The sequence below is a fragment of the Prunus persica genome, chromosome G4 (assembly GCF_000346465.2).
Source record: "Prunus persica cultivar Lovell chromosome G4, Prunus_persica_NCBIv2, whole genome shotgun sequence".
Taxonomy (NCBI): Eukaryota; Viridiplantae; Streptophyta; class Magnoliopsida; order Rosales; family Rosaceae; genus Prunus; species Prunus persica.
The window spans coordinates 11707327-11724768 of NC_034012.1; the positions used below are offsets into that span (position 1 = coordinate 11707327).

The following is a 17442-nucleotide window of genomic DNA, read 5'->3' on the forward strand; positions in this document are numbered from 1 at the left end:
TTTATCCTTGCATCTCCTATGTTTGATTCCCCATTCTCCCAATATCTCTTGTATAAATAAATAAATAAATAAATAATCACATAAAAATGTCACATTAACTTATTTATTTTGGATCACTAAAGTTCAAACGCTCTTAAGTTTGGGCCAAAAAATAATTGTCCTCTTCAAAAAAGGTCATCATCCCCATGGAGAATACTTTCTTTGGTTCAAGATATATGAACTCTTTGTCAATATATTCAAGTTTCAACATGTCTACCGGGAAGCAAACTTTGTAGCATATCCTTTGGAAATGCTAGGCCATGATCAGACCAACCTTCCATTTGGTTTTCTATTTTCCTTTTTTCGTTGTTTGTAAAGTTTTATATGATCACCGGAGTTTAGGAATCCAACGTGGATTCTCGTTGTAATTTCTTTTGACTTAAAAAACACACACATTGTGGGTTGTCTGATGTTGTTATGGCCGCTAGTTTTGTTCACTAAACTTGTCACGAGCCCATAATTTTTCAAAGTGAGGAACTGATATAAAAGGAGGAACTGCTAAAATATTAAAACTATGAGAGAATATTTGTTTGTTGGAATTTTCTGTGTATTCTTCTCCTTGTAGGAGGTTATATTTATAATACAACGAAACCTGAATGGGCAAGTAAATAATAAATTCCTAAATCTATTTGCAGTAGGAAATCAGGAATTAAAGTAAATCAATTACAATTATAATAGGAATTCTTGGTGTGTAAGGAAAGTAAGTCAATATCCACAAGTCACGCCAACACTCCCCCTCAGTTGGTGCATAGATGTCGCCAATGCCCAACTGATCTAGTGAATTGTGGAATGCTTTACTGGAAATCGCATTTGTCAAAATATCCGCCAATTGATCCTCGGATTTCACAAAATGCGCAATCTGGTCCATGTGTCGGGGTCGTTAGTCGAGAAGTCATAATCTGTGCAGCGGAAGATGCATAGGATACAGTTGAGTAGGAATTGGGATCGGAATATGAGCCTGAGTCGAGGCCGGAGTCAGAGTTGAAATCGGGATCAGGGTCTGAATCAGAGCCAAATTCGAGGTTGGGGTCATCATCGGAGTGGGGGTCGGGGTCGTCTTCGGAGTCGGGGTCGGGGTCGGGGTCGGGGTCGTCAAAAGAGGATCCTGATTTTGGATCGGGTTCGGGGTCAAAGTTTGCATCTGTAGGAGCGGAGCCATCTGGGCACTCAACTCAACGATGGTTGGTGGAGAATGAGAGAATGAGTCGGTGGTGCTACCTCCATGAGGGTTGAAAAAATCATCAACCCCCATAACACTAAATAAAATAATCTCTATTACAATAGGACAAAATATAATTGGTAAGTAACCAAAATTCTAATGAAATAAGGAACCAAAATTCTAACTAAATAAGGACTCGCCAACACTTCCCCTCAAGTTGGCAAAGATATTTCGCACGCTCAACTTGATAAGCGAGTCACAGAACACCATACTTGAGAAGTAACAATTGTAGAGAAGATCTTTTAGTCAACCACGAGTGAAACAAGTGACAAACTAAAACAAAGTTCACAGCGGAAACACAAGAGCAAACCCTAAAAAATAGGGCACATAGGAAAACACAGAAATCCTGTGAGCACGGCTGTAGATAAGGCAGAACACAGAAACCCTGTGAGCACGGCAGTAAAGACAATGGCAACAATAAATTCTTCCATATAAACTTTAGCTAATTCACTCATACACAACGTCTCTTCAATCCTCCTCTCCCATTGAAGAGAAGGGGTCATCGGAGTCAAGAAATAAGCAACATCTTCATGGAAATATGTCAAGGTAATTGGGATAGGTCAATAAACATATCCCTTTCACTCCCCCTCCCCCCTCTCAAGGGAGGAGAAGAACACTTAAATTTCAAGAAGAACACAAGCACAGGTCCCTAGATCGAACCTGGCTCTGATACCATGCTAAAATATTAAAACTATGAGAGAATATTTGTTTGTTGGAATTTTCTGTGTATTCTTCTCCTTGTAGGAGGTTATATTTATAATACAACGAAACCTGAATGGGCAAGTAAATAATAAATTCCTAAATCTATTTGCAGTAGGAAATCAGGAATTAAAGTAAATCAATTACAATTATAATAGGAATTCTTGGTGTGTAAGGAAAGTAAGTCAATATCCACAAGTCACGCCAACAGGAACAATCCCACCTTTTTTTCTTCTTCTCCTATGAGTGATTAATAGAAGATTATTTGTTTATCCATTGTAGTTTTGGAGAGAGATGAGTTCTATCCATTGCTGAGTGAGGGACAAATTTGAAGTGTCCAAAGAAAAATATTTTAAATAAGTAAAAGGATGAGCAGTCTTGAAAGAATACTAATTTGTTTTGGGTGTTCATAACATGTTTTGTTTTTGGTCAATATGTTCAGAGCATGTTCAAATCATAAAGTGGGTGTCCAAAGAAATAAGAGTGGTTGTCACACTCCGGATCGGCTCCACCGTAGCACGATATTGTTTGCTTTGGGCCCTCCTCTCTGCCCTCACAGTTTTGTTTCTGGGAACTCACGAGCAACTTTCCAGTGGGTCACTCATCCTAGAATTGCTTTAGCCCCAACTCGCTTAACTTCGGAGTTCCCATGACTCCGAAGCCAGTAAGCTCCCAAAAGGCCTCGTGCTAGATGGAGGCGAGCATGTACATATAAGGCACATCACCCCCTCTCTGTTAATTGATATAGGATGTTACAGTGGTGTTCATAAAATAATAAACAAATCAGAGCATGTTCAAATTGTAAACAGAATCCCTCTAAACCAAATTAGCCATAAGACCATCTCCAACCATAAAAAATGGCTAAATTTAAATTTTCACCCTCCAAAATACAACTATTCATGTATTGTTTGGATTCAAATAGTTTTTGCTTCCAATCTTGCAGGACTCAAAATTTGAGTCCAATGCTTTATTAATTGTTTAATAATGGTTTACCTCTACAAATTTTTTGTGTTTAATTTTTGTTTATGCCATTTGTGCTTTTATTTTCATCACAAATAAAATAATTATAAACTAAAATAACTAGTTTTGAGTTTTAGCCTCTACCCCACACCACCACTAAAACCACAAAAAATTTAAGAGGCTAAATTTTAAAAATAGTACCATTTTGAGGGGCTAAAACAGCACCAGCCCCTTGCTTCTTGCCCTTGCATTAGACGTGCTCTAAGAGTGTTCTATTATTGACTAGTATATGTCAATGAAACTTTTGTCATTTCGTTCAAATATGACGTGTCCTAGAACAACAAATATGGACCCATCCTGAGATGCTATTTGATTTTACCACGCAATAATGATGATTTTTTTATTAAAAAGAAAAAGAAAAGAGACACATCTTGCAGTACGCTTGTGTGTCTGGGTTTTGTGGCTCTACATAGCTTTCGGTACGCTTGTGTTTCTAATCTGGTATACACTCCAGTGACAGGCATGCAGGTCCAAACAAGGAGACAGCATAGATATTTATCCAATTATTTCACTAAAATGAATCTTTATCCAATTAATAACTTTGTCCTTTGACCAAAAAGCAAATAGTAATCCCTTTCTTTTGAAAAAAGAAAAAAGCAAAATAGTAATTAATGTGTTATGTCCCATCACTAACTTGTTCTTTTCAAGAACAAAAACTTCGTTACTAATTTCTACATTCAAAATTATATGGTCACAAGGAGAAAGACAGAGAAAAAAGGATGTCATCATTGTTAAAATATATATGGGTTCGTGAGCTCTCAATCATAAGAGTAGGGGTGGCCCTGAGGGTGTGCAAGTGGTGCCACTGCACAGGGCCTCTGATTTTTTAGAGGCTCTGATTTTTTTCATGTGTATAATATATGTAGAGTGCCGCTATTTTCACCCACCTATCCTATTTTTTCACTCACCTTATTCTTAAAAATTTAAAGACAAATTTATCCCTCTGTAAAATGACTTCTAAAACCCTAAAAATAAAACAAATTTTAAAAAGAAAATAAATATTTTCTTTTAACTCGCCATATTCTTTCCATCTTCCTGACCTCAACAAATTCAGCCAGCATTGATCTACCCATCCCAATCCTTTGAAAAGTTTAAAAAAAAAAAAAATCAAATCAAATTCTCAACTCCACCTTTAATATTGTGTCAGGGTTGGTGGGTGTTGATAATAGAGGCCAAATTGTCCTTTAATTTTATTCCATTTTAAAGATTTTTTTTGTCTGATTAACCCACATGCAGTTCCTTATTCCATATAACATCACTTCAATTAAAATCCATTGTAGTCTTGTTGGTTGTATGTTGTTGTGGTGGTGGTGTCGCGGTTGTGAAGCCACCAGTACTGCTAAGGGGTTGATGAGAATATTAATATGGTAGGGTAAGGTCGTGATGTTAAAAAAACACATGAAGAAGATGAAGAATTTTAACTTGGAGTTGATGGTGTATGGTTGAATTAATAATTAAAGGGTATTTTAAGAATAATGGTGGGTGGAAAAGTAGGATTTTATTTTTACAAATTTACATAGTGGGTGAGAAGATAAAGTAGGTGAGAAAATAGGACAGGTAGATGGAAATAACAGTACTCTATATGTATAACAAATGTTATATATATACAGAGTGAGCAAATTGTTGACACAAAGACGTTTCTAGTTGTGTTGGTTCGTAGGGCCTCAACTTCTATTCAGGGCTCGACTTCAAAACCTGCTTATGTTAAAGGCTTGTTCGATGTCAACACCAACATTCAATATCCCATCTACTTTCACAACCATAAACTGAAATAATAAATACCCTATCACAAGGAATTAGTCAGTAATTATGCTCAGATACTTCCATTCCTATGAACAAAGGCAAGGCAAGGGCTGTCACTATTCACGTGAATTGTGGCAGCCCTTGCAATTTTGTTTCCACCCTTATGGGCAAGGGCAAGGGCAATTATTATTCACTTTAATTTATTTTCTATTTTTTTATACTTAAACGATTTATTTTGATAAAATTTTCGGATAATATTTTTGATTGCCACGTGTCACTATTTATTATAAAATTATCATCTCAAATTTCATATAAAAATTTTGGATAAAATTTTAGGATTATATTTTAGGATAAGATTTTCGGTTGCTACGTGTCCATTTTTATTATAAAATTCACATCTCAAATTTCAGATAAAATTTTCGAATAAGATTTTCAGTTGCCATGTGTCCATATTTATTATAAAATTCACATCTCACTCATTATACAATTGAAATGCCTACTCACTCATCATACAATTGAAATATTCCCGGTCCTCATAGTTCAATATAATCGAGTACAAGGACAACACAATCATTGGCGGAGGTGGTTCCACCAGATCACGACGTGGGGGAGTATTTTTCTTCGGAGGACGTAATAGTGCCATTATTTCCTACACGAAACGCACTACTGGAACTGACTACGGGCACTGTTCACTTTGAGGACCCATGTGTAATGGTTTTCTTCTTTTTTGTTTTGCCTTCAATAACCTATTAAAAAAATGAAATTTGAAATGCAAAAAAAATCAACAACCAAAAAAAAAATTGACATTACATTGAAGAAAACGGCAAATTTTTCTTTTTTACCTCGTTGTCAAGATTTTGACTATTTCGAACGTTTGTCGACAACCATCTTACTTCAATGGAAAAGGCCATTTGTATTTTTACACAAATAGAATTTTATAGTAGAAAATTTGGTGTGGAAAATGAAAAATATTGGAAGGAGATGAATTTGGTGTGGAAAGTGAATAATATTTAAGGTATTTATAGAAGAAAAAAAATCCATAATTTTTTGGTTTTTTTTTGCAATTTTTGTAGCCAAAAAAATTACATCCGTTGGATTTCTCAAAAGTATTTGATCCGAGCATCCGAGAAGCGCCACGTGGCTTCTTCTTGTTGGAGCATGTCAGGGCTGACGTTAACCAACAAAAATAATTTTTTTTACTATTGACACGTGGAAAACAAATGTTTCAGATCATAGACTTTTTTTATACATAGAGTAGAAGAACAAAAGTAAAACATATGCAACATATGTGTTTACTGATGTAAACAAATCATTGCAGCAGAATCCACAGTAATGCCATGGATATCTATTACTGCATGTATGTATACCTTCATCGAAAATCTCATAGCTTGCTCAAGGGACCTAAACGAAGAAAAAATTTAAATAAAAACAAAAACAAAAATAAATATGATCACGAGTCACGTTGACTACCTAAATAAAAACAAAAACAAATCTGATCCTGACTCACGTTGGCCCCTTAAAGAGATAATTTGTCTTGTCAATGACCCAATCTTTATTGATTTCTTGGGTGTGTTGTTAATTAAATATTTTTATTACAAGTGATTGGAAGAGGGGGTTTACATAAATATTTAATGAGCGTTTTGGGGTTTTGAATTTCTATTCCATTGATGGATATTATAGTAACTGTTTGTGCAAATAATCTCACGGGAGAATATTCGCTTCTAGATCCTTCAACCTTCGATCTTCCTTCTCTCTCTTCCTCGATTCCTGTAAAAAAGACTGGAGTAAATAGACCACACCCGGGGAGTGTTGGCCAAAGGCCCTCCGATGCCTAAGTTAGTTCGAGTGTTTGTAGGAAAATAATAGCTAAGCAAAGGGTACGGAGTTTTATGTAGGGTGTAAACCGGGTGGCCGAAGCCGTGTGTGGTGGCCGGAGCCGTGGGGAGCAAATATGGAGAGTGGAGAGGGAGAGAGAGCTTCGGGTATTTTTCTCGGGTATAAGGAGTAGGTTTAGATGTAGGTTTAGATGTACCTTGAATGATGAATGAGGTCGTCTATTTATAGGAGCCTCGGGGCTAGGGTTTCGTAGGAATCCAGTTGGGCCTGATAATATCTGAATTAAATATATATTATCTCTTAAGAAGATAATATCTGAATTAAATGATATTATCTCTTAAAAAGATAATATCTGATTTAAATGATATTATCTTCTCTTTATTAGGATAATATCTTAATTAATGATATTATCTCTTTAAATAAAGATAATATCATATTAATTAAGATATTTATCCCAATTAATTAATTAGCCAGATAAACTGGTTTAATTAATTAATTAAAGAGATAATCTTCTTTTCCACGTGGCGTGCCCTGATTGGAGACGAAAATATATGCTCCCACAAATGCCCCCAGCTTCTGCATGGCGCTTGTGTGGCATGTAGGAGATGAAATTATTTTTTTCGGGCTCTCCAACTGTGTCTGGGCTTTATTATGTGAGTTGGACTCCTTCGCAGATTGGATTCCCAATTGGTGTAGGCTTCTGACTGTTGTTGGAGTTGGATTCCCAGTAGGAATGAGTTTATGATTCCTTCTTGACCTGGGTTGTCCAACCTGTATAAATACAGGGCTTCTCTTCACTCTTTCTCACATTTCAAACTTAACTTCTCTACTTTCTAGCTTGAGAAAGATCTTGGAGAGTTTTGTACTGCTTGTCGAAGAGAGGAGTTGCCGTGCATCCCAAAGTAAGTCGAGCACGTAAATTTTTTATTCATCTTCCCATTTTCGCGGAAGGGACCAGCTGGGTGGGAATAGGCTGGTTGTCGTCGTGACTGGTTGCCAAAGATGATTGGAGCAGTGGTGGCCGCTGGTGGCTGCCGAGCGACAATCAGGAAGAAGTTAGTGGACTGCCCCCTGCTGAGAATGTCGAGAGATGGAAGCAGGATAGTCCGAACCCTGATGATTTGCCTGCTGAACAGGATGAGTGCTTTGCTGAACCCCCGCCAAAAAGGAAGGCCGATGTCAAGTCTTCGAGAGCTCCAGCTACTTCTTTGCGGGCGAGGAATGTGTCTCCGTTGAGGAAGAAGCCAAGGTTCCCTTCTGCTGAGAAAACCCAAGTAGGAGCTATTCCCGCGTCATCTGCCAGAGTCAAACATCTTGTTGGTGCAGATAGCAAGAAGATTGGTGGTATGCGCAACATTAGGGATGTTCCCCTTAAGCCTCTTGCTGATGAGTTTGGAGATTGTGATCTGCTCCGCGACGTAGTTCGTGCACGGTCCAGGTCACCTGTTGAGAAGCCAAGAGATGCTGATTTTCCTCTCCGAAGTTCGGGTCGTTTGCACCAGCCGAAGAGTGGAGGTCGATGTGCGAGGTCTGCTCATCCATTCAACCATCATGATCCAACTGTTGAGTCACAAGCAGTCAAGCGTGGAGTCGATTCATCGTCGTCAGTTCCTTTGGAAGTAAGGTTGGTAGAGGCTAAGAAAGCAAGAGAGTCATCTGCTCGGGGAAAAAGTTCTTCTGCGACATCAGCGGCTGATCCAAAGGTGGACAAGCCTAGCCCTACAGGGGATGCGGGCGTGTCTGATCTGCTCAAGACGCACTTTCTATCAAGTCCATCCGCTTGTGCTGAGCTGGTTGATCAAGTCCGTCAGGCTGGTGATCTCGGTACTTTTTCAAGTCTTTCCTTGGAAAAACAAAGAGAAGCGACATTTCATCTGCTTCAAAAAGGAGTGGTTTTTGCTGCGGAGACCATCCGGAACTCGTCATCTACTGCCCCCTCTTCTGCTCAGCTTAGTGAGTTGGAGAAGAAGAATGCTGAGCTGGCTAGCAAGCTTTCTGCCGAGCAGACTCGTTATGAGAAGAAGACGTCTGATTTGCGGGCGATGATATCTGAGCTGAAGAGTTCCCTTACTGAGAAAGATTCCGAGCTCAGCTCTTCTGCTGTTGACTTGGCAAGTCGAAAAGATGCTTATTTCCGCCTTGAGCGTAAGAACGCCAACATCTCTCATAGTTATGACAAGCTTTTGGCTAGATTTCACGCCTATCATAAGTCTGCTGAAGAATCCAAGTCGGAAGCTGTCATGGATGCGTACAAGTTGGGCTACTTGGACTGCACAATTGGATATGACCCCTTCTATGCCATTGGAGATGAAGACATCGAGATGCTCTATCCTGACTTGCCCCCTGTGCGAGGTGAGGAGGCTAATGCTGCGAACACCGAAGGGGCTGAAGAGCGGGTGGCTGAAGAGGCAGTAGCTGAAGAAGATGGAGCAGAGGATGATGTAGCTGATGAGGCGGCGGTAGACGTCATGGATCATGCATGTGGAGCTGCCGAGAGCGTGGCTGATCAGGTGGACACTGAAGAGGCTGCAGATCAGGGGTCTCCTGCTGGCGCTTCGGAGTAGAAGAAGACTTCTTTATTTCTTTTCAGCTTTTGTAGTCTGCTTTTTGTTTAGAATAATTGGTCTTGTTTTGACCATCTTCTTTTTGTTTGAACTTGGCCGGTTGGTCGCTTTACTATGGAAATTTCAGTCTTTATTTTTTCAACTTCAATTTGCACATTGTCTTGTGAACTGCTTGAGTAACCGGTTAGTGTCCTGCTGTGTATTTCGCTTGGGATTTCGGCAAAAGCCAGGGTCCCCCTTGAGGGACTCCGGGCGTATTCTGCATTTTTCCAGAAAACGCTTTAAGACGCTTCTGGTCGTTGCCCTGCATCTCCCTTAGGACGCTGCTTATGGACAACTGTCTGACTATCCTGCCCCCCTTAGGAAACGGATAGGAACCTGGATACCTCCCTTAGGAAATTCCTGGAGCACCCTGCAACCCCCTTAGGATGCTGCTTTGTGGGCTGCGTCTCCCGAAGGACGCTTTTGGTCGTCGCCCTGCGTCTCCCGGAGGACGCTTTTTATGGACAACTTTTTGACTATCCTGCCTCCCTTAGGAAACGGATAGGAACCTGGATATTTCCCGCAGAGAGCATGGTGACCCCCTTTTAAGAAACTCCTGGCGCACCCTGCGTCTCCCTTAGGACGCTGTTTTGCAGGCTGCGTCTCCCGAAGGACGCTTTTGGTCGTTGCCCTGCGTCTCCCTTAGGACGCTTTTTATGGGCAACTGTTTGGCTATCCTGCCCCCCTTAGGGAACAGATAGGAACCTGGATACCTCCCTTAGGAAATTCCTGGCGCACCCTGCGTCTCCCTTAGGACGCTTCTTTGCGGGCTGCGTCTCCCGAAGGACGCTTTTGGTCGTCGCCCTGCGTCTCCCTTAGGACGCTTTTTATGGGTAACTGTTTGGCTATCCTGCCTCCCTTAGGAAACGGATAGGAACCTGGATACCTCCCTTAGAAAATTCCTGGCGCACCCTGCGTCTCCCTTAGGACGCTTCTTTACGGGCTGCGTCTCCCGAAGGACGCTTCTAGTTGTTGCCCTGCGTCTCCCGAAGGACGCTACTTATGGGCAACTGTCTTTTGTTGTGGCACATTCTGGAATTTGCAGTAGTTGCTTCTCTTCTTCAGAAATGTGCAGTACTCAGTCGTCTGCTGGGGACTGAGCAGGTAGGAGGAAGCGTCATGGATAGTATCTTTGGAGATGGTAGGCGTTCCATTGTCGCGGAATCTCCTTCCCTTCCATGGTGTCAAGCGTATAGCTTCCTTTGCCCCCGGACCGGCTGATTATGTAAGGGCCTTCCCAATTGGGTTTCATCTTTTTAGATCCTTGTCTTTGTGCAGTGATGAAGGCCTTTCTTAGGACAAGGTCGCCTGGTTGAAATTGTCTGATCTTGGCTCTTTTGTCGTAGTAAGACTTCAACCGCTGTTGATAGGAGGCGACTCGGACAATGGCCTTCTCGCGCTCGCCTTCAAGTAAGTCAAGGTTGAGTCTCATCTGCTCGGAGTTCTGCTCAATACTGTCCACTTCGATGCCTATTGAGGGGACAGTGATGTGAGGAGGAATGATCGCTTCCGTTCCATAGGCAAGGGAAAACGGGGTTTCACCAGTTGATCTTCGCTTAGTGGTGCGATAAGCCCATAGTACGCCAGGGAGCTCATCTACCCATTTTCCTTCGGCGCCTTCTAATCTTTTCTTTAGACAGTCCAATATTATTTTATTGGATGCCTCGGCCTGGCCGTTGCCTTGAGGATATCTTGGGGTAGATAGATGCTGCTTGATGCCGTACTTTTTGAAGAAGGCAGTGATCTGCTTGCCGATGAATTGCGAGCCATTGTCGGTAACTAGTGATTGTGGGTAGCCAAACCGGCAGATAATGTTTCTCCAGATAAATCGTTCCACATCATCTTCTTTAGTAGAGGATAGAGCTTCGGCCTCGATCCATTTAGTAAAGTAATCAGTGGCGACGATCATCATTTCTTTCTTGGCAGGTGCCGTTGGCATGGGGCCTACTAAGTCGATGGCCTATTGCATGAAAGGCCATGGACTGTTCTGCGGATGGTAGATTTCGGCAGGCAGATTAGGAACTGGTTTGTACCGTTGGCAGCGATCACATCTTTTGACATATTCAGTGAAGTTATGGCGCATAGTAGGCCAGAAATAGCCTACGTTTAGAGCCTTCTGGGAGAGTGACCTGCCCCCAGAGTGGTTGCCACACTCGCCGTCATGAATTTTGCAAAGGACCTCAAGTGTTTGAGGGTACTTTATGCAAGTGAGATGAGGGCCGGAGTATGATCTGCGAATGAGCTTGTCGCCCTGCATGTAACATCTCGCGGCTTTCTGTTAGACCTTCCTAGCTTCAGACTTATCCGTTGGCAGATTTCCATTCACTAGGTAGTCGATGATGGGGTCTTGCCAGCTGGGGTCTTCATCGATCTGCATTGAGTCGATTGGCTCTATTTCTTCGATGCTTGGTCGGTCAAGGTGTTCAACTGGGATGGAGTGTCTGAACTGGGTGTCCAGTGCTGATCCTAGGCTTGCCAACGCATCTGCATGAGTGTTCTCTGTCCGTGGAACTTGTTGGATGGTGAAAGTAGGAAATTCTTTCAGAAGTCCTTGGACTTTGTCGAGGTACTGGATCATTCTTGGATGCTTTGCCATATACTCGCCTGAGGCTTGATTCGTGATCAGCTGGGAGTCTGAGTAGATGGCTAATCTCTTGATCGTCAGTTCTTTTGCTAGGCGCAGTCCTGCGAGCAATGCCTCATATTCTGCCTCGTTGTTTGAAGCAGAAAAGCCTAGTGTGATGGCTTGTTCCAACAAGGTTCCGTCTGGGGTGATTATGACGACGCCTGCCCCTGATCCTTTATGATTTGATGCTCCGTCTACATGCAATTGCCACATGTCGTTAGGTAGGTTTGAATCGGCAGGGGAGGTGTCGTCTGCTTTTTCCTTGCTTTTCGTGACCATCTTCTCTTCTTCGGCTGTCGGAGTAAACTCTACAACAAAATCTGCTAAAGCTTGGGCTTTTATAGCAGTCTTCGGCCGGTAGAGGAGGTCGTATTGACTGAGTTCGATAGCCCATTTCATGAGTCGCTAAGAAGCGTCGGGGCTGTGGAGGATCGATCTCAAAGGAAATTCTGTTATGACAATTATCCGGTGTGCTTGGTAGTAGGGCCTTAGTTTTCTCGCGGAAACTACAAGAGAAAAAATGAGCTTCTCCATTTTCGGATAGCGAGTCTCTGCATCAAGGAGAGCTTTTGAAGTGTAGAATACCGGATGTTGTGCCCCCAGCTCTTCTCGGATGAGAGCTGAGCTGACAGCTGAGTCGGACACCGCCAGGTAGATGTACAAGTCTTCGCCTGGTATCGGTTTTGAGAGTAAGGGAGGTGAAGTGAGGTAGGTTTTCAAGTTTTGAAAAGCTACTTCACACTCGTCATCCCACTTGTCCCTATGTCATTTCTTCAAGGCTTTAAAAAATGGCCTGCACTTGTCGGTAGATTTTGAGAGGAATCGGTTGAGGGCTGCCGCCCTACCCATTAGACTTTGTATCTCCTTTGTTGTGGCAGGTGACTTCATGTTGAGTATAGCCTTGATTTGATTTGGATGTGCTTCAATTCCTCTTTGGGTGACTAAGTATCCCAGGAATCGGCCGGACGAGACTCCAAACGTGCATTTGCTCGGGTTCAACTTCATGTTGTATTTTCGGAGTAGGCTGAATGCCTCGGCAAGGTTCTTGATATGGTCTGCTCGCTCGGGAGCTTTGACTAGCATGTCGTCTACGTAGACCTCCATAGTCTTGCCGATTTGCTCCTTGAAAATTTTGTTCACCAGCCTTTGGTAGGTTGCTCCGGCGTTCTTCAGCCCAAAGGGCATGACTTTGTAGCAGTATGTACCTCTTTCGATGATGAAAGAGGTTTTAGCCTTGTCATCTTCATGCATCATGATTTGGTTGTAGCCGGAGTAGGCGTCCATGAAGCTTAGCAGTTGGTTGCCGGAAGTTGAATCGACGAGCTGATCAATTCTAGGCAGTGGAAAGTTGTGTTTAGGGCATGCCTTGTTGAGGTCGGTGTAGTCGACGCACACTCTCCATAGACCTTTATCTTTTTTTGCCACTAGAACAATGTTCGCCAGCCATTCTGCGTAGGAGACTTCTTCGATGAAACCAGCAGCTAGAAGCTTATCGATCTCGGTTTCAATGATGGCAACCCGCTCGAGGGCGAAGTTACGTCTCTTCTGCGCTACAGGTTTGATGGCTGGGTTGACGTGTAAGCGATGGCAGATGATCTGGGGATCGATGCCAGGCATGTCGGATGGCGACCATGCAAATACGTCTTTGTTGTTCAGGAGGAAGGCTGCAAGCTCTATCTTTTCCTCAGGGCTTAGGCGCGAGCCGATCCGCGCTTTTCTCTCTGGCTTGTCAGGATCAAGGGGTACTAGCTCAACGTCCTCTTCGGGCTTCCATCCTTCTTCAGGAGAGACCTCCGGACGGATTCCCTCGACTTGGTCCTGATTCTTTGATTGCTATTGGGGAGTAGCTCTTCCCTTTCCTTTCTGGTCTGCTCGGCCGTCAGGAACGGGATCTGCTTTCTCCTCTGCTTGTTCTACTCCCTTTAGATCTGCCTGATTCACAGGGAGGAACTGTGTTTGCTTGCTTTTCTTCAGCCCTTGAGCTGAGCATTTTCTTGCCATTGCTTGATCGCTGTTGATCTGGCCGATACCGCCCCCAGGGATTGGGTAGCGAATCTTCTGATGTGTGGCAGAGGTGATGGCGTTGATCTGGCCGATCCATGGTCTGCCTAGAATGCCATTGTAGGGTGAGATCTCATCAAAGACCATGAACGTTTGCGAGCTGATTACAGGTGGAGAGTAGACGTCGAGATCTATCGTGCCCACGGTAACCGTCGTTGCGTCATTGAAACCAGTCAGGGACTTGGCTGATTTATTGATCTTTGCCTCTAAGCCCATCTGTTGGACGACTGCCAATTGTAGGATGTTGGCTGCACTGCCCTCATCTGCATGGACTCGGTCGACCATGGCCTGAGCGATTTGAATGCTGATGACAAGGGCATCGTTGTGCGGTAGATCCAGGCCGATTAAGTCTTTCTTTTGAAAGCCGATCACGGGATCGTCTTCTGCCAGTGAGAAACTAGTTGAGACTTGGGAGATCATGGTAGCCTGTTTGATCTTCCTATTCTTTTCTTTGTTGGTCAGTCCGGACTCCTCGGAGTCGGCTAGGATTGTGTTAATCCTTATGACCTTCTGCGGTGGCTCCTTGGCGGTATCGCGGTCTTCTATCTGCTGGATGGCTTGCTTCGCGATGAACTCCGTGCAATGACCTTCTCTTACGAGTTCTTCGAGATGCGCTTTCCAAGCAAAGCAATTATTCGTATTGTGCCCATGTGTCGCATGGAAGGCACAATATTTTCTGGTATCCCTCTTGTCCGGATCTCCTTTCAAGGGTGGCGGTCTTTTTACCCAAGGTTTGTTCTTCACTTGGGCTAGAATTTGATGTATGGGGATAGAGAACTTGGTGTAGTTCTCTTTCGTCGTGGCCTCTCTTTGTGGGCGTGACCTGCCTTTGTCTTTGTCCCTGCTGCCAAGCCTGTCGCCTCTTTGTTCTGCCCGTTTAGCCCGTCGATCTTCCTGCTCAGTGGACTTCTTCGCGGCGATTCGATCGTCATCCCAGAGTGCGTAGCGTTCTGCGGTCGCAAAGACCTCTGCTAGAGTCTGGCTGGGAGTGATAGTCAGCTCGTGGTATAAGTCATGTTCTGCTGGAAGACCTTTCTTGAATGCAGAGGATGCGATTTGGTCATCGCACCCTACGATGTTGGCCTTTTCTGCTTTGAACCTCTTGATGTAATCTCGAAGGGATTCCTCAGGCTTCTTGCGCAGGTTGAACAGATGGTTAGGGTTCTTCTTGATCGTCCGATAAGAAGTGTATTCTTTAGTGAAGACGTAAGTAAGCTCCTTAAAGCTGTTGATCGACCCGGATGGCAGGGTATGGAACCAATCTTGAGCTGCTCCTCGCAAAGTCATTGCAAACACCTTACACATTAGTGCGTCTTCGGCTTTGTAGAGGATCATAAGGCTCTTGAAATGCTTAGATGACTTTCGGGGTCGGAATCGCCTTTGAAGCATGTGAAAGAGGGCGTTGAGAATTTTTTCGGGGGAGCAGCCTGCTCGATTTTGGCGGTGAAAGGTGAGGAGTTTGCTTGGTCTACCTCAATGCGTAGTGCATCTTCAAAATTTCCGCCAATCTTGAAGTCTCGAAGTCGGTTATTCACAAGCTTCTCAACGTCTTCTGCACGCATGGCTAGTCGGTCACGTTGATGACCTTCGCGATTTAGACGATGCTGATTGACTTCGTCATTGGCTTGCGAGGGTCGACCTTCTCGGTTGCGCTGTCTAGGCGGCGTGTTGGTGGACTGCGCTTGCGAAGGATTTCCAATAGCTTGGCGACGAGAGTTGGTTCTTCGAGAGCGAGTAGCGGAGCGCCTTTCTTCACGGTCCTCATTGTGATGATTGTCGAGTTGACTTCCCTGGGGGCCTATCCTTTCGTGAATATTTCTCTGTGAGCGGGCAGCAGAGCGCCTTTCTTCTCGATCCACGTCTTGATGGCCGTCAAGTTGACCTCCTTGGGAGCCTAGCCTTTCATGAACGTCTTCGTGCTGGCCCAGGCGAGCGTGGATGTCAGGTCTTGGGCCCAGCCTATCGCGCACGTTGGTCCTTAAATTCAGTCGGGATGGGAAACTTCGTCTGCTCTGAGTGTGGCTTGCGGATGCTTGCGACATGTCCGCGAGCTGATCTCGTTGTTGCGCATTTCCTTGTCTGCTTACTTCTGCTCGACCTGCTTGGTTCCCGCCGAACTGCCTATTGGCGCGTTCGTTTATCCTTCTCTCTTCGCCCTGTTGTCCAAGGCCAAGGTTTTGAGCCAAGTTTATTTGATTGAAGAATTGCCTCATCAAATTGTTTTGGTCGTCCATTCTCTGAGTTAGCTGCTCAACTCTCAGATTAAGGTCTATTTGAGTTCGTGGATCGGGAGGAGAGAAATGTGTAGAGCCCAATTGCACACGGGCTAGGTTTTCGTTGGATGTGTGCGTGGGAGCATGCGTCGAGCGTGGAGGCAATGGAGGGAATGGTTGAAGTTGCTCCAAGATTGGGCCAAAGTCGGCGGTGGTAGTGAGCCCAACTAGATGTGAGGTTCCACCATGCTCAACGGTGGTGCTATGAAGGTGGCTAGGTTCGGCCATGGGGCCTTGAGATGGTACGACGGCGGCGGAGGCCGGTACGGTGGTTCCAGTCACACGGGGTGGCTGTTGAGGGTTCATGGCGGCGAGAGGTGGTGGGGCCGCCATGTCGATCACGGGATCGTGGGAGGAGTAGCTTTGGGCCGTCACGGATTGAGCCATAGCGGCGGTTTTGCTCCTCGTGCGCTTGCTTCCAACCATGGTTGTTTGGAAGGCTTCGGTGGATTGGAAAATAGGAGGAACGGATTCCTTGAGCACGCGTTGAGTATAACTCGCACTCTCAATGAAAGCACCAAATGTTTGTGCAAATAATCTCACGGGAGAATATTCGCTTCTAGATCCTTCAACCTTCGATCTTCCTTCTCTCTCTTCCTCGATTCCTGTAAAAAAGACTGGAGTAAATAGACCACACCCGGGGGGTGTTGGCCAAAGGCCCTCCGATGCCTAAGTTAGTTCGAGTGTTTGTAGGAAAACAATAGCTAAGCAAAGGGTACGGAGTTTTATGTAGGGTGTAAACCGGGTGGCCGGAGCCGTGTGTGGTGGCCGGAGCCGTGGGGAGAAAATATGGAGAGTGGAGAGGGAGAGAGAGCTTCGGGTATTTTTCTCGGGTATAAGGAGTAGGTTTAGATGTAGGTTTAGATGTACCTTGAATGATGAATAAGGTCGTCTATTTATAGGAGCCTCGGGGCTAGGGTTTCGTAGGAATCCAGTTGGGCCTGATAATATCTGAATTAAATATATATTATCTCTTAAGAAGATAATATCTGAATTAAATGATATTATCTCTTAAAAAGATAATATCTGATTTAAATGATATTATCTTCTCTTTATTAGGATAATATCTTAATTAATGATATTATCTCTTTAAATAAAGATAATATCATATTAATTAAGATATTTATCCCAATTAATTAATTAGCCAGATAAACTGGTTTAATTAATTAATTAAAGAGATAATCTTCTTTTCCACGTGGTGTGCCCTGATTGGAGACGAAAATATATGCTCCCACAGTAACATGGAAAAATATTTGAGTATGACGGTCATATTGTTACGTGATTACTAATTCACGTGTTATAATAATGAGCGGATGACAA

At 43.6% G+C, this 17442-nt stretch overlaps 1 protein-coding gene across 1 annotated transcript; it reads right to left on the minus strand.

Moving 5' to 3' along the window:
* On the minus strand, positions 13622-15154 carry LOC109948616. The gene has a single exon (XM_020562278.1). It carries the CDS (start codon positions 15152-15154, stop codon positions 13622-13624), a length of 1533 nt encoding a protein of 510 aa, XP_020417867.1.

Coding starts and splice junctions, on each gene's coding strand:
- LOC109948616 (XM_020562278.1), bottom strand. CDS start 15,154: ATGTGTAAGGTGTTTGCAATGACTTTGCGAGGAGCAGCTCAAGATTGG.